Source organism: Physeter macrocephalus, chromosome 6, assembly GCF_002837175.3.
Source record: "Physeter macrocephalus isolate SW-GA chromosome 6, ASM283717v5, whole genome shotgun sequence".
NCBI lineage: Eukaryota > Metazoa > Chordata > Mammalia > Artiodactyla > Physeteridae > Physeter > Physeter macrocephalus.
In genome coordinates this window covers 11,480,588-11,498,681 of record NC_041219.1, presented here as the reverse complement: position 1 = coordinate 11,498,681, position 18,094 = coordinate 11,480,588, and the positions used below count along the sequence as shown (strand labels likewise).

Below are 18,094 nucleotides of genomic sequence, written 5' to 3'. Positions count from 1 at the left end.
CAGTCACACAAGTTGAGTAACTTTATGATCACATTTATGTCCACCCAAAAATATTAGACTGCAATTCAAAAGACTGTAATCTGACCTAGCCTGGGGTTTTGGATAAATTTCTTTTTCCTTTCTATATTTTGTAAAAACTCTTTGCACTATTTTTGTTTATACAACCAATATATGCTCAACATAAAAGACAAAACAAAAAAAAGCAAAAATAAGAAAATAAAAATTAGAGAAAATTTCAACTCTGAAGTTATCACTATTAATATTTTCATAGATGGTATTGCTAGATTGCTCTCCAAAAAAGTTATATCAGTGTGTACTCTCACCATGGATATTATTTTTATGGAAAAATATATACAATTAAAATTTTTTATTTTAATTTTTTTAAAAAATAAAATGATTTGTCACAGTCATTTGGTTAATTCCAAGTTAGGTGTGGTTAAAACCATAGTCTTCTGAATTGCCATCTAGTATTATTATGCAAATATAGTAGAAACAGTGATCTCTAGACTAGATAGAGGAGGAAATATAACTCGTGGTGATATATTCTTATTCCTTCCTAGGGTCATGATGGGGAGAAATGCCCTTTATAAACAAAATGCTGATGGATATGGCTACTACAAAAGTTAACTTTTCCAAAATCTTTACTTTAAAATTATGACCAGGGAGGGGAGTAGAAAACAGAAAAATAATTTAACTGATTCAAGCAATTTTATATTTTGGAATCAGTGTTAAATGTAAATTAGTCCATGATGCATAGACCTTGAAGCATCTTCAGGAGATGTTTGAGGGGCTGGGATTTCCAGGAACTTAACAAAAAAAAAATTTTATCTTAAGAAAAAGAAAATTTGGGGATGAGAAAGAAGGGAAGGCTGTCGATGAAAGGAGAACTGCATCTGGATAGGTTAGGTTTCTTTTGGAGAAAAAGGGGCATCTATTTGTCTATTCATTTTTAGCTGAGGGACCAGGAGGACAATGAAAAGAGATGGCATAACAATTGTCCTTGTTTGTGTTTGAGTCTCTGGGTTGAAAGAAAAGAAAACCAAAAACTGATGAAAGTGATTCCTTGATACTCAGAGAGATTATGGGCAAGATCTGAGGGCCTAGAACTGGTGGAACTAATGCTTCTTAACACTCTGAGGCTCTGGCCTAAAAGGAACTGCTTTCATTCCTGATGGCAGTGTAGCATGAAGTTAGAGAGGAGGCCACTCAAACTGATGGAAACCAGAGAGTTTGGTTGGAATTTCCGGATAGAAGTCAGCACTCCTCAATGCCTGGATGACCAGTGGAGACCACACCAGACCCTGACCTTGGTGTTCTCACCACTAACACTGTCAGAAGGGCCAGCGGTGAGGCTTCTCTGAGTGGTATCGGGGGGAGGTGGAGAAGAAGAAGAAAGGGCAGGTGCTGTGCTGTGACCACAACTGACAGATCCCTTTGGGGATTCCCAGAAATATCTGGGGGATACTTTGAGAGGGAGCTGATTTCCTTCTGGGTAAGGTGGACAGGGGTATAGGTAGGGAGGGCAGATGGTTGAATAAGGGCTCAGGCTGCTGAATCAGCAATAAAGGCAAGTGTGACCAAATTTTGTAGTCAGGCCAGTGAGGTCTGCTTGTCTGAGCTGCATGTAAATATGCCTGAATTCCATTGCTTTGTCCTCAATGACTTTGGGGGAGTTTCTTCCTAAAAAATACTGTTTTCCCTCCCATTTAAAACCACTAATCTTGTTTCCTTCAACACAATCATGTTCAATGACGGTGTACTTTTGTAACGGATGGTTCTAGCACATTTGATTCTATGATCTGCATTATTGTTGGACACTTAAGCCATTTTGTTTTCTGCTCTAATAATTTATGATACAATGAGCACTCTTCTTGATACGGTTTTCAGTACAGCTCTTATTATTTCCTTAGAATAAAGTCTCAGAAGGGAGATTTCTGGGTCAAAGAATACACAGATTTTTAGGTTTTTAATAGCACTACAAATTATCCTCCAGAGAGCTGTGCCCATTTATGCGCTCACTGGGAGGGCATAGGTGTTTGCCCACATCCATTTTAACAAGGTATGAATAGGTTAAAAACTTTTTGCACATTGAAAGAATATTGATGAATGAATATTTCATATTGGTGAATATTGATGTCTTGATTTTTAGCATATGTTTGATTATTATTAGTGAGGTTAGATATGCTTTGCCTTATTGGCCATTTGTATTGCTTTCTAAGAAACACTTTTTTAAAATTTCATAGACTTTTAATGTGTGAAGGACAAAAAGAGGTAATAAGCCTTAAATTAGAAGAGAATATTCAACATAAATTTTGGTGTGCCTTTTTTAGGTAGAAAAAAAGAAAGGAAGGAAGGAAGTAAAGGAGGAAGGGAGGAAAACTGATGGCCCAAGAATTGTCCTTCCATTGCAAAAATTACATTTCTTTAAGGATTTCTGCTTTCTCCTGAAACCATACCCTGGCGTATGTATGTACACACACGTGTGTGTACACATGTGTACACACACACACACACACACACACACACACACACACACACACACACACACATATATATCCTTTTGCCCTGGGTTTTGGTCAGTAATGCCCAGAACTGGCCTTCAGACCATTCACCCTGTGACACAGTGCCCCAGAATATACTCTTTGGTAACAAGAAAGTACTGTGTTGATACTTAAATTCTCTGCCTGTCATGTTTGCAAAGGTAATATGTTGGGCTACAAATATAGCCTCTGTTGGTGTGTATACAAAAGTATCTAGTGATTTGAATAATCCCTGCCTACAGTTTGTTGTCTTGAGGCTAGGCAGGGGTGTTGCCTGAGGAGAGAGTGTTTGTCTGCCTTTCTCATATATCAGTAAGGGAAGGAAAGGGACTAACCATTAACTGAGCACCTATTATTTATTCCTTACAATTGCCTTGAGAGGTTTGTGTTTCTCATCCAAGCATTTTGTAGTTGAGGATCATGAGGTTCAGAGAAAATAAGTAAAAATCACTGAAGGTTCCCTGGGGCAGTACTGGAGTACTGGCGTGGCTCTAAAACCAGTGCTCTTTTCTAAGCAAACAGCTCCTAAATGTCAGCCATTCAGGCATCAATTTCAGAAACTGCTATAGCTGAACACTGTAGTAATAAGCATTTTAACTTAAATCAATTCACTTTAAAGATTTTAATGTTTACTTAAAAAGAAAATAATATTACTACTGTAAATGGAATCTAGTATCAATGGTCATAAACAGAAGGCATAAAAATCTCCATGGGCAAAAACGCTTGGTTTTCAGCTCATCCTGAACCTATTTCCACCTCATTGTGATTTTAAAATTTCTTTCTGTCTTGTGGCCCTGTGAGGTCTTGGTCAACCCCTATTTACCACCCTGCCCCAGTCCTTCTCTCCGAGAACTGAAGGCTGCATATCAAATAAATGTGAAGGCCATCTGTCTCCAAGTTTGGCCCCAGAGGCCCTCCCTGTCCCACCTCCAGGACTATAATGCTCATCCTCTTATGTACAGTCGATAAGCATACATACTTTGGGAAACTCTGTTTTTTTTTTTTTTTTTTTTGTGGTACGCGGGCCTCTCACTGTTGTGGCCTCTCCCGTTGCGGAGCACAGGCTCCGGACGTACAGGCTCAGTGGCCATGGCTCACGGGCCCAGCCGCTCCGCGGCATGTGGGATCTTCCCGGACGGGGGCACGAACCTGTGTCCCCTGCATCGGCAGGCGGATTCTCAACCACTGCGCCACCAGGGAAGCCCTTTTGGGAAACTCTGAAACAAACAGCTTCCTATCCTTCCTTATAAGAAAAAATACTAAATGCAAATACTGCTGAGGGATCAAAATACAAATAAAGACTGCAGTTCTGGGCATATGAATTGCCCTAGTCATTCAGTAATGACTTTGGAAAAACACAAAGGGCTAATGTATCCTTTTTAGTAGATAACATTTCTCTTCTAAAGCTCTCCTTGGTGATATTTATTTATTTTGAGTCTGGTGGGTAGCAAACTAGACTGGGGCACGACTGATCTATTCATTTATGCTGTTTTTAATGTTGAAGGCAATTGTTACCATTGAATCAATTCTGTCATGAACCAAGCTAGTAGTTATGGCCACCAACACAAATGGCCTAGTGGTGCCTTGGGCTTTTATTTTGTAGGCAGTCATCATCTCTCTCTGATTCATTCAGAATCTGAAAGGAAACATTCTTTGTAGCGGCAATGAATTTTCTTTGGAACATAAATGGTTAAGTGTTGATTTTCTGAAAGCTTCTTCAGGTGATGACATTTTGGTTGCTAGGTATAGCCTATTCTGTTTGGATATGCAGGTCCCTAATTCCTGTTCTATGTGCACACGTGTGCCCTTATTAAGGAGTTACTAGACTGTATCCCAGTGGAATCTACCCTTCAGGACAGCCAAGATTCCAAGTTTCTTGTGTTTTGCATAGCATCTTTTCTCTGTTTTCCTTAGGTGGAATCTTGTTAGGTTAAATAAAAAGATCCTTTGCAATTAAAAACAAAAAACAGGAAGCAACGAGAACAAGACTCTAAGTAAAAAAAGCCCCCTATGTATAAGGAGCCCCCAACCTACATATGTAATCCATTCCCAAAGTATAGACATTGATCATTTGGAAAACTGTAGGGGAGGGAAAAAAAATCTCTTTCCCTCTACCCTCCTAGGTTCTCTGGTTAGAGCCCTGTAAATTAGACTGACAAAAAAACAGATTAACAAGAGGAAACCTGGGACTTCCCTTGTGGTCCAGTGGTTAAGAATCTATCTTGCAATACAGGGAACGAGGGTTTGATCCCTGGTCAGGGAACTAAGATCTCACATGCCTCAGGGCACCTGCACGCCACAACTAGAGAGAACAACGCGCCACAACAAAAGATCCCATGTGCTGCAACTAAGACCCAACACAGCCAATAAATAAATAAAGTAAATATTTTTTAAAAAGAGGTAAGCTTACAAATTTATTTAATATAAGTTTTGCATGACATAGTAGCCTTCATAAGGAAATGAAGACCTGGGAAACTGTTAAGTCTGAGTGTTTTTAAACTACGTTTGATGAAGAGTGGAAAGTCATGGAAAAATGTGGTAGAACAAAAGGGTATGAGCTAAGGGTAGTAAACTGGGGAAATTTAGCACGACCTGTTCACCAGATTCCTCTGTCCATCTTAGAGACAGGGATGCTCCTTTCTTCTGGGTGTAGGAAGGCATCTCTCACAGGACGGTCTTATGACCTGCTTCAGAGGAAGGTCAGAGAGTCCTTCCAGTACCTGACGTTTCTCAAATTCCTTTAGCGTACAATATTCAAAATGCCAAGGTGCCATATTGTGGGGTAGCGTGTTCTGAACCTCATCACTACTAAACACTTTTTTGCTTAAACAAAGGTTCACTGAGAGCCTACTGTCCTCTAAACACCTTTTCCATTGAAACAATAGAATGAATACTGCTTGGGTTCCAGGGCTGGCTCACTAAAGCCTTTTTACCTAACTTGGAATGAAACTGTACCAGGAGCTGTGCAAGTCATATCTCTGAGCCCTGGGAACAGGTCATGTGATAAGACGGGAGGAAGGGAGGAGGAGAGAGAATGGCACTTTCTGTTGTGGGAACTGACTAGCCCTAGGACCAATGATTAGTAAATACTTATTATTTTCATATCATTTGGGGCTAGCACTATTCTAAATGCTTTATGTAAAATAACTCATTTAAGCAGATATGTTTTGGTTTGTGCTGTCACCCACTTTCCTCCTGTACCCCTTCTCCACTCCGAGAGCACCTCTCTCTCCACGTGACCAGGCATACGTTGCTGTCCTGTGCTCTCTGCTCTGGCTCTTGCCCTGGCCAGATGAACACTCCACGGTGCTCCATGCTCTAAAATCCTCTCTTCTCCAGCCCCTACTCATCAAAATTACCATTATTTCAGTGCAGCTGATCTTAGGTGCTAAGAAGAATCTTTCCAGAGGTGCTTTTATTTGCAAAGAGGATACCTCAGAAGTCAAAGGCATTTCTGGTGGTGCTTCAGGCAGGTGGGTCTGGCAGTGAGGAAGAGACATGTATGGGTTCCAGGTTGCTGAGTGGAAGGGTTTGCGCTTCTGAAGAGACAGTTGGTGGAGACCACACCTCAGAGCTGTTTCTGTTTTTACAGTATCTTCCTTTCTCCACTTCTGAACACGAGAAAAGCACAGGGGAAAAGTACCAGCAGAGATAAACTGGCACACTCAGCTTCTCTTAAATTCTACAGAACATACCAAGGCAGGGGAAGCGAAGGCAGTGCTGTGAAAAAAATAGGAGTCTTCTTTGGTTTCAGCTTTTCTATCATTGCTGTTAATGTGCTAACACCTGTTACCTAGGGATCATTGGCTGACCTACGTGAAAATTAATTCACACCCCTTTTCAGGCAAGCTCTGAGTAGAAAAGAAAGTCTTAAAATTAACTTCTAGAACTCTTAGCCCATGATGCTATTTTGTTTGTTTGTTTGTTCGTTTTTAAATATTTATTTATTTATTTGGTTGCGCAGGGGTCTTAGTTGCGGCACGCGAGATCTTCGTTGCTACATGCAAGATCTTTAGTTGTGGCATGCGAACTCTTAGTTGTGGCATGTGGGATCTAGTTCCCTGACCAGGGATCGAACCTGGGTCCCCTGCATTGGGAATGCAGAGTCTTAGCCCCTGGACCACCAGGCAAGTCCCCCGTGATGGTGTTTTTTTATCTCCATTCTTAATGATGATGGTGGACTAAAGCCTTCAAAGGCAGGAGATGCTGGTTTTCCTCAGTCATCTTTTGGGTATAACTTTCTGAAGTACGAATTAATTATTTCACAAAGAATTAATTATTTCATGATCTTTGCTTGTTTCTAAGGCATGATCTTTGCTTCTAAACAGAAGGTTAGGACTCTATTAGTCTCTGTCTTCTCCAAATTAATAATGCAGAGATTAAAAGCAATGACATCATTTCAACTCAATTTCCATTTTTATTATAGTAAAATTGTTTTATATACTTTCCAAAAGAATTTTAAAAACTGGAGTTCTACTGAAAGAAAAATAAATGTGAGAATAATTATAAGGTACTTCCTGATAAGTAAAAGGGACATTTATGCCTCTTATTTATTTTTGTTTTTTCTAATGAATTGATTATCAAATTATGTACAATGAAATATCAGTGTATAATAGAATTGCTGATTAATGATCACAAAGTTTACTGGCAGGGACTTTTCTTATTAACTGGCCCATGAAGCCAGGACTATTGCCTGGCCAGGTTATGCCATCATTTATTTACCTTTTGTGGCTCTAGTCACAATCATTAATTAATTATTTGTGTTATTCTTTATATAATCTCTTTTTTCTCTTTTCAGCTGTGGGCTGCCTGAGGAAATTTCTCTCATGTTCACCACCATATTTTGCATCCCAGCTGTGAACATAGCCCCCAGTACATAATAGGCCTCATAAATACTTTATATTTACATAAATATAAATAATCATATGTTGAGTAAACAAATAATAACACTAAGCACGTGAAGTAGATTCATTGTGACAGTTCAGCAATGAATTTGGCCAAGTTTCTTGGCCGTTAAGACCCAAGTCAAAACATATTGGGCTTTTGTTCTAACGGAAAATAACATGTACATGAAGAGACACTTTTCTTTGAACTGAACGCCGAGGCACCAAGTAACAGAAATGACCACATCTGTGGTTTTGCAGAACAATAAATGCTATTCTAATGTGTTATCTTACCGATGCTCCCTAAACATTTACATTTTACTAATAAGTATATTTTTGTAGATAACAGATTACGTGGCCCAGGTACACTGATACCAGTTAATCAAGGCAGAATATAGTTTGGTGTTTAATTGCTCAAACTTTGGAGTCAGAAGGATCTGGGTATGCACACTGGCTGTACCCCATACAAGCTGTGTGCTCTGGGCAATATACTCCCTCTGAGCCTTGGTTTCCATATTGTATTAAAATGTAACACTAATCCCTACTCATAAATTTGTTGTGTGAATTAAATGAGATAACTTATGTCATCCTTCTGATAAAGAGTAAATGCTCAATAAACGAGAGCAAGTATTATTGGCTAACAATGCTGAAGCAAAACTAGGGGAATCTAAAAAAATTAATAGCAATCATAACGATAAAAGTTTCTTCCAATCTCAGGGGCTTAAGTAAGTATTATGAATTGCATATCGCAATCAATTATTGAGTGAATTTTTCTAGTAAGTGTAGGAAATGAAGCTATTTTATACGGACGGTTGAAGGGAGTCATCTTTTAGATACCAGGTTGTAGAGAGCAAATTTGTTCTGCTGAGAATGAAAAGATCCCAAGCCTGGTATTCTGACCCAGACAGAATTTCCACTCAGTTGATCAGAAGTGCAGATGGGAAGGGTGCTTGTAAATATAATCAAACTCTTTTATCAAAAATTTAATTAAGCACTTGATCGAGGTTCCCAAGTTCTATACCACATAAAAAGAAAGGGCAGCAGAACACTATGTGATCCTGGACTGCAGGATGAGTCAGGTAAAAGTGGCACCTCCCATGCAGCTGAATGAATTGATGTACCTTTGGTGTCTGCCTACGGGTTCTGTTAAAATGTTGCAAATTGCCACATTTTTATAGGTATAACTCTTTGAGTTTGGGGGTAAAAGCCACCAAGACCTTTAACATCAACTAGCCAATCTGTCTGATCGATTCTTAGCACAACTTTTTCTGCATGAAACATAGGAATGTGAACAACACAGAGGAGTCCTCACCCTCCTGTTTTCTATAGCAGGAAAGCATTTATTCCAATCACCTATTAATCATCAGAATGAAATGGGTCTATGACATAGCTTTTATTCCTAGCTGTATTCCCAATATGGTAGAATAAAGCATTATAGTGATACTACAAGAATAAATGTTTCTGAAATTTGTAAGCAGATTATGCAAGAAAGCTGACATAGTTCAAAACACTAACTGATCCATGATTTAGGGATGAGAACAGATTGCACCGTCATTCCATCTAGGCTATTCCTGTATGGCTCATTAGAGTAAATAGTTAAGCAATTTTATTTCCTATCCGGCATTTAAATTTTAAATTTCCGGACAGGAAATTTAAAAATTATAATGCCTAGAGATTTTTCTGGGGTGTTTTCTTCAGATGTAAGTAATTGATTAGATCATCTAGAGCAGCGGTCTCCAACCTTTTTGGCACCAGGGACCGGTTTCATGGAAGACAATTTTTCCACTGCAAGGGCGCGCGTGGCTGGGTGTGCGGGAGAATGGTTCAGGCAATAATGCGATTGATGGCGAGCGGCAGATGAAACTTCACTCGCTCTCCGCCGCTGACCTCCTGTTGTGCGGCCCGGTTCCTAACAGGCCCAGGACCGGTGGGGGACCCCAGAGCTCTAGAGCTCTGCTGTCTAATTCGGTAGTCAACAGCCACATGTGGCTATCTAAATTAAAATTAATTAAAATTAAATAAAATTAAAATATCAGTTCCTCAATCACAGCAGCCACATTTCAAGTGCTCAAGAGCCGTAACGTAGCTGGTGGCTACCATATTAAACAGTGCAGATACTGAATGCTTCAATCATTGCAGAAAGTTTTTTTAGACAATTCTGTTCTAGAATGACTAAAACCACTGGCTGCCAATTTGGGATGGTTCCTAGGACCTTACAAAATACCAAGAGCATTCTAAGCTGAATTGAGGGAAGTAATTTGTCCAACTATCAATGGAAATCTATACTTTTGTAATTCCTCTTGTAAATGTCATGCCCTAAGTAATTCTGTCCTGACAGCTGAGAACAGTTTCTCATTCCAACAATAAGGCTATGTTACCAGGTCTCTACTAAGCACAGGTTTTTTCATTAAATCTACACAATATTTCTATGAGGAAGGTATTGTTATTTTCAAAATGCAGATGAGGAAAGTAAAGCTCAGAGTGATAAATTTACTTGTCCCAAATCATTCAGCTGGTAAAGGGACAATAGGAATTTAAACCCTATACTGTCTTAAGTCCAGAGCCCTATGTACTATTCACCACACTCTCCAGTCTCTCTATCAGAGAAAACTGTAATAGTGCTTCCTGTATATGAGCCCCTTTAGATCTTTAGATTCTTGAGTCAGATTCTCACACTTAATAGTTGTGTTACCTTGAGCAAACAATTTAACTACTCTGTACCTCAGTTTCCTCATCTGGAAAATGGGAATGATAACAGTAGCTACTTCAGAGGGTTGTGAAAGTTAGGTAGGCATATGTGAAGCATTTGGAACAGCTCCTGGCACTGGGAAGAGCTCAATAAGTGCTATTATTATCTCATTCCGTGTTTTCTTTCTTTTTTTTTAAACGTAAATATCTTTATTAAAAGTAACTATTTTTCAAAAGAAAAAATTAGAAGAGTGGCATTGTTTTACATTTTTGCAAATCTCTTTTATATCCGACTTAGTAGAAGAGAGCTGGATCCTCACCTCTGCTTCTTCATTCAATATGTTGCTTTGGTTGAAGGATATAAAGAAAAGCTGGCCTCGTACAGTCATGCAGTTGGAAAAGGAACTTTGTGAACCTCCTGAAAGGGTTTCTGGTACCCTCGGAAGTCCTCAGCCCATACTTTGAGAACCACTGCAGTAAACTAACCTGCCTCTCAGTTAAAGACTATATAGCCATTGAATTAGTATTAGACCTGGCAGTTCTTTCCATGGCCAAGGCATTTTAAACAAATTGCAAAGGGTGGTGGGGGGGAAGGAAACTTGAATTCTCCTGTTAACTCAATTTTAAATAACATCGATTTCCAACTTGAGTTCATAGATTACTCTTTTGGCAGCCAAGATTACTTATTAGATTTCTTCAAGTTTACTTTTCTAAACTAAGAAGAGAAAGCAACATGTCATACACAAAGTTAACATTTGTACAGTGTTCTTAACAGTTCACAAAGCCTCTTTCTGTGCCCACATGACGCCATTTAGTCCTCAGCAGCCACTTTACAGAAGAAGAGCAGAGCGGCGACGTGCCCAAGACTGCCATCAGTAGCCGGGCTGTGGACCAGGCTTCCTCATGACCAAGAGACGTGCTTGCAGGACAACTCTGCTCTGGCTCTAACGAACAAACATCTCACTTTCAAAGGCTGGCTTTCCAACCTAGAAAGACGGGTCCCTTTATGTTCACTTTTTTCACATACACAAGAGGCGGCATCTGTTCTAGAATCCAACTGGATTTTATTTGACACAGAATACAATATGGGTGCAGGAATAGCAAACTGAAAAGACAAAGCAGAAAAAACACGGTTCTATCTAATTTATAATTAAGTAACAGGAAGGCAAGTCATTAAATGGCTAATGAAACAGTTGAGCTTGATGGAAGAATTCTCTTTTTCTAGTGCCCATATTTTTGAAATTCCCACTCTCTGTTGTCCAACGGACACACCTGCCGTGTTTTGAGCCAGCGGGAGATGCAGTGGAAGTGAAAAGCATGGTTACAGACTCCCCACGCAACGGTGCACTCTTCAGAAGTAGCAGACGCCTGGTTGGCTTGACACTCTATGCAAAGATCCATAATGTGGTTCCGGCAGATGGCACAGTTATCAACCACAATATCCCAGGCCCAGAGAGCTACCGCATTCCACTTTTTCACTTCAAAGCCCTTCTTGCCCGCGCCGCTGTTCGTGCTGCTCGGGGTATCCACATCCATCGCTGCCGCCATTTTGCAAACACATGCCCAGTGTTTTCTTTTTTCTTTTTTTTTTTTTTTTTTTTTTTTGTGGTATGCGGGCCTCTCACTGTCGCGGCCTCTCCCGTTGTGGAGCACAGTCTCCGGACGCATAAGCCCAGCGGCCATGGCTCACGGGCCCAGCCGCTCCGCGGCATGCGGGATCTTCCCGGACCGGGGCACGAGCCCGTGTCCCCTGCATCGGCAGGCGGACTCTCAACCACTGCGCCACCAGGGAAGCCCGCAGTGTTTTCTTTTTAAAAGGAGATTGAGAAAGACCTTTTGGTACTTTCAAGTGCTAATTATTTATAAGTCTGAAAAACTCTTTTCAAACAGTATGTTTTTCAAGATATCAAACAAAGAGATTGGAAGACATACCTTTCCTCATCTCCACCCCGAAAAGTTGGCTGATTTCGGCCAATCTACTAAGGTATCAAGAAAAAGAGAAGCTTCTCCAAAAAGCCTGAGCACTACAGCAGAAAACTCAGAGAGCAGAAGGTTTAACCAAAGCCTAAACAGAGTCTATTTTCACTCAACTTTTTTTTTTTTTTTTTTGAGAATGTAAGGAAGGGACATAGGATTTGGAACTTTGGGTGGAAAGAATATTATCAGAAAGGGGCCATGTAAGGATTGCCATCAAATGCAGACCTTACTTAGGACCTTTCATTTTGCAGTTCTGCATCTAGAAGACTCTAGGAGAGCCTTTCTTACTGGCACCTGGGAGGTAGGATTCAGAGTTCATAAACATAGAAAACCTGATGGGTTTCTGGGGCAATATTTTTCATGAACTGGGGCAGAAAAACAGAATGTCAAAGCTGAGCAGCCCTTTACTATCCGGGACAGAAGACTCTGCATTTTATGCCTAGAGAGAAGGTTGGAAGAAACTATGCCCGCTAGCGTAAGGTTAGAATAGGGATGGCCATCCACTCCACATACACAGGCAATAGCAATAGCCCCAGCCTCAGGGAAGAGGGTTCTGAACCATTTAACTAGAAATAGGAAACAAATCAAGTTCCCATAGCAGGAAAACAAACACCAGAAAACCCCAAAACACACACAACAAAATAAATATCCAGGTCTCTTCCTTTCCTTCTCCTTAGAAGTTGTGTGGTCGTAACCTTCTGGAGTCAATTGCATTCTCCAACTCTTAGGATAATTCTAGGGAAAGGGGGTGGTGGCGGATTTCAGGCCCCTGTAGAAATGGAATAGCCCCTCACAGTAGGCCAGAGAAGGAGAAGGAGAATTTCAGAAAGTGGGAATCTTTTGGCAAATCTAAAGCAGCATTTCATTTTCAAGTAGGGTTAGTTCTCGTCATGTCATCCCTTCTGCAGACTTAGGCATTGCAGGCAGGAGGACAGGAAGACGAATCAAAAGCACCAGCCAAAGGAACCAAAACCACAGCCTCATTTAATGGATTGTCAGACACAATTTAGAAACAAAAAACAAATTAGAATACATTTCCTCCTTATTGCTTTTCCAGTTTTCTCCAAAACGCCCATTATTTTAAAAAATTAAGATCATTTCTACTTCTTTCTCCCTAAAACAGTCAGTATTTTATAAAAGAAAACCGTAATAAGCTTCTAAATGCCTGATATGCGCCAGGCACTGTGCAAGCCACTGAAGCATGATTTTATCTCATCATCACAAACCTTGAGCAGGATTGCTAGAAAGTGGCAGAACCAGGATCATGAACCCACACCTCTGCACCCTTTAACCAGGACACTGTTCTGTCCTATGTAGAATGTAGGACACCTCACAAATATATTAGCGAAGAGTGCATCTGCCACCCCGCCTTCCTCACCCCATTACCAGCCACATGAGGCCCTCGATTCTAAAGAATAGAAAGTTTGCTTTTGAAGGTTTTCCTTTTGAACTGTTTGTCAGCGTGGGGTCCCTCCCTATCATTTTCAGTTCAAAGGGAACTCACACCACTGTCTCACACACACACACTTTGATGTTGGTCTCCATCTAAAATTCCTTGAAAGGGTACAGCTGCTCCTACATAAATACCGGCAGAAAGACGAATGGGGGTGTGGGTGGGGCTGCCCTCACATTCTCTATTTTCTTCACTTTATTTTCCCCTACATCCCACTGAAGCCTATATAGTTGTTTCAGGCTTTCCCTAAAGCTGGGGTTACTAAAAGAAATGATACGGTTCACAGGAAAATAATTTTAAACTGAATGCTAAATATCACTTCTCCCATAGTCTAGACCAGAGGTTAGCAAACTTTCTGTAAATGGTCATACAGTAAATAGTTCAGGCTTTGAATAGTTTGTCTCTTTTGCAACAGGCTTTGAATAGTTTGTCTCTTTTGCAACAGTTCAACTCTGCCATTATAGGGAAAACAGCCACAGACAATATGCAAACAAGTATACTTGGCCGTGTTCCAATAAAATTTTATTTACAAAAATAGGCATTGGGCTGGGTATGGCCCGTCGGTTAAAGTTTTCTGACCCCTGGTCTAGTCCAGTGATGTCAAAAGATATGTAGCGCAAGCCACAAATGTGATTTAAAAATTTTTTAGAGCCACATTTTAAAGAAGTAAAAAGGAATGGGTGAAATTGATTTTAGTGATATATTTTATTTAACCCAATATATCCAAAATATTATCATTTCAACATGTAATTAATATTAAAAATCATTAATGGGACTTCCCTGGTGGTCCAGTGGTTAAGAATCCTCCTTCCAATGCAAGGGACACGGGTTTGATCCCTGGTCGGGGAACTAAGATCCCACATGCCGCGGGGCAACTAAGACCGCGTGCTGCAACTAAAGAGCCTGCGTGCCTCAATGAAAGATCCCACATGCGGCAATGAAGATCCTGCACGCTGCAACTAAGACCAGACACAGCCAAATAAATAAATAAATAAATATTTTTAAAAAATCATTAATGAAATATCTTAAATTCTTTCTTTGTTCTGTCTTTGGAATCTGATGTGTATTTTACGCTTAGAGCACATCTTAATTCAGACCAGCCACATTTCAGCACTCAATAGCTACACATGGGTAGTGGCTATTGCCTTGGGTGGGACCACTCTAGACTCTTTGCAGGTATCTCCAGTTCCTCATCTGGTTCCCCTCTTCTTAGGTTTACCTGTCTGCTTACTCATTCTCTACACACAGAGCCTGTACCAGGATCCTCATTCTTTCCCCTGAGTTTGAGTTGTTCAGCATAGAATAGCATTCTGGGATGCTGCCAATAGTCACTCCAAGTCCCATAGAACAGTGTGTATGTCTGCGGAGTGGGGTTGGTGATATCTTAGTTCATTCGGGCTGATATAACAAAAATACTATATACTGTGTGGATTAAACAGCAAACATTTATTTCTGACAGTTCTGGAGACTAAGGAGCCCAAGATAAGGGGTCTGAAGATTCAGTGTCTGGTGAGAACCGGCTTCCTGATTCTTGGATGGCCATCTTCTTGCTGTGTCCTCACATGGCACAAGGGTTGAAGGAGCTCTCCGGGGTCTCCTTCATAAGGGCACTAATCCCATTCATGAGGGATCCACCCTCATGACCTAATCACCTCACAAAGGCCCCACCTCCAAATACCATCACACTGGGGTTAGGTTTCAGCATATGAATTTTGGGGGGACATAAACATTCAGTCTATGGTGGTGTTCCAGGAGAATCACCCAGCAATCCAAGTTCTGCAGGGCAGCCAAAATATGTGTGCATACCCCTGTGTGATACGTTTTGAAGTTTCTCCACCAGAATGAGTTTTAGACCCTCCTCTCTATTTTTTTGTCCCATTATCCAGAGAGGAACTATTGGATCTGGAATCTCTCTGACTCTCCTGTCCCTCTCTCTGTCTCTCTCTATTTCTCTCTCTCTATCCTGGTCTCACAGTATCTCTGCCTCTGTGTCTCTTTCTCTATCTGTCTCACACACACATAAATACTGCTAGCTTCCACCTCACCCTACACACACACATGTGAAGGAAAAATATTAGTTCTTGAAGAATATACCATGTAGTAAATTTGCAAGGCAGAAGAGAAACACATTTTTTTCCCCTACTTGTCCCGTAATTAGCAATGCTGCCTCACTTAGTTTGGACTCAATGCTTCACCACAGCTTAAAAGAATAGTATTCATTCCTCTCCTTCATCTTTTTACCTCCCGGTTTCCAGTTTTATCTGTTTAGGGCTGCCAGAAATAAGAAGCCAACTCATCACTGAGCCACTTACTTCTTATGACCATACTCCTAGTTACACTAAGACACATCTGAAAGATTTAAGCCCAGCTGAATCCTTCGACCACAGCTGTATTGGGTTGGATGAGACCAAACCACTATAACAGAGGCACAACACTACAGAAGCTTAAAGAGGTTAGAGTCTATTTCTCTCTCATGTAATTATTATGAAGAGGGTGATCCAGATCAGAGGTAGGTGTTAGGCTTCTCCATCACCTCCTGGGGCATGCCCTCATCTGCATTGCTGAAGACACTTAGCCACCAAGCCAGGCTCTATAGCTAGAAAGTCAATGAGAATATGGAGAAGGCAAATCAAATGTCTTAAAATCCAAGCCTAGAAGCAGCACATGCCATGTCTGCTCATGTTCTATTGGCAAGAACTTGGTAACACAGACATAACTCAATGTGCAGGCGGCTGAGGAACTTAGTCTAGGACAGTAGCCATGTACCATGAAAGGAAACGAGACTGGATTTTCTTGGGTAAGGAAAAGTCTGCACTAAGGGGTATTCTCCTCCCCAGGCTTACTGGGCTGTGAGTGTGGAAATCATTCTTCTAATTTCAACTTCATTATTTGATATAATGATTATTACAGTCCTATGGGATCAAAATTATCTCCATTTTACAGATAAGGAAATTGAGACATTGGGTTATGTAACTTTCATAGAATTTGATTCCTTATTATAGTACATTTTCCTTTTATTATGTTTATTTGGGATATGTCTGCAACTAGATCATAAAGTCGTATCCCCAGTGTTACAAAATTCAACGTCTAAACATAGCAATTGCTTAGTAGAACTTTGTTAATTGAATGACTGAATTAATGATTAACATATATTTATGTGCTGATGCTTGAAACTAAGAGAAGCAGACTTCTTACTACATAGTTAAATTATTTTGACATTTAAAAAATTTTTTTTATTTTTTTGGTGGAGCCACGCAGCATGCGGGATCTTAGTTCCCTGACCAGGAATGAAACCCTCACCCCAATCCCCAGTTGGGGAACTAAGGTCGCACAAGCTGTGCGGCGCAGTCCAGAGAAAAAACAGACAAACAAAAAAACAAATGACAGATTAACAAGAAGAAAAAGGACAGAATTTTTATTATATTTACATGCACAGGAGTTTACAGAAAATAAGTGAAACTCAAAGAAGCAATTATACTCCGGACCTTTTATACTCTTCTTAACTAAGGAAAGAGAACTTGAGATTAAAGGGATGATAAATTGTGGGGAAGTGACTAAGTAATATATGGGGGAAACTAATAGAAGATAAGGGCTATTTTAGTAAATTCTGTTTATGCAAGCTCATCTTGGTGCTGACTCTCCATCTTTGATGACAGGAGTCACTCTTCTCTCCCTGGATGCGTAGGGAAGGCACCTTCCTCAAAGGGAAATTTATATCCTGCTTTCAGGCAATGAGGGGAGGGCAGAGAGCTCTCCCTGCGTCTGTTGTTATTCCAATCACCTATTAATCATCAGAATGAAATGGGTCTATGACATAGCTTTTATTCCTAGCTGTATTCCCAATATGGTAGAATAAAGCATTATAGTGATACTACAAGAATAAATGTTTCTGAAATTTGTAAGCAGATTATGCAAGAAAGCTGACATAGTTCAAAACACTAACTGATCCATGATTTAGGGATGAGAACAGATTGCACCGTCATTCCATCTAGGCTATTCCTGTATGGCTCATTAGAGTAAATAGTTAAGCAATTTTATTTCCTATCCGGCATTTAAATTTTAAATTTCCGGACAGGAAATTTAAAAATTATAATGCCTAGAGATTTTTCTGGGGTGTTTTCTTCAGATGTAAGTAATTGATTAGATCATCTAGAGCAGCGGTCTCCAACCTTTTTGGCACCAGGGACCGGTTTCATGGAAGACAATTTTTCCACTGCAAGGGCGCGCGTGGCTGGGTGTGCGGGAGAATGGTTCAGGCAATAATGCGATTGATGGCGAGCGGCAGATGAAACTTCACTCGCTCTCCGCCGCTGACCTCCTGTTGTGCGGCCCGGTTCCTAACAGGCCCAGGACCGGTGGGGGACCCCAGAGCTCTAGAGCTCTGCTGTCTAATTCGGTAGTCAACAGCCACATGTGGCTATCTAAATTAAAATTAATTAAAATTAAATAAAATTAAAATATCAGTTCCTCAATCACAGCAGCCACATTTCAAGTGCTCAAGAGCCGTAACGTAGCTGGTGGCTACCATATTAAACAGTGCAGATACTGAATGC

At 40.4% G+C, this 18,094-nt stretch overlaps 1 protein-coding gene across 1 annotated transcript; it reads right to left on the bottom strand.

The window, feature by feature from the left end:
• Positions 1–10,721: 10,721 nt before the first annotated feature.
• LOC112064697 (E3 ubiquitin-protein ligase RBX1-like) lies at positions 10,722–11,668 on the bottom strand. The gene has a single exon (XM_055085150.1). The coding sequence runs from the start codon at positions 11,657–11,659 to the stop codon at positions 11,333–11,335; it is 327 nt and encodes a 108-aa protein (XP_054941125.1). The 5' UTR covers positions 11,660–11,668; the 3' UTR covers positions 10,722–11,332.
• Positions 11,669–18,094: the final 6,426 nt, after the last annotated feature.

Excerpts from the sequence above, each read along its gene's own strand:
- LOC112064697 (XM_055085150.1), bottom strand. The coding sequence starts at position 11,659 with ATGGCGGCAGCGATGGATGTGGATACCCCGAGCAGCACGAACAGCGGC.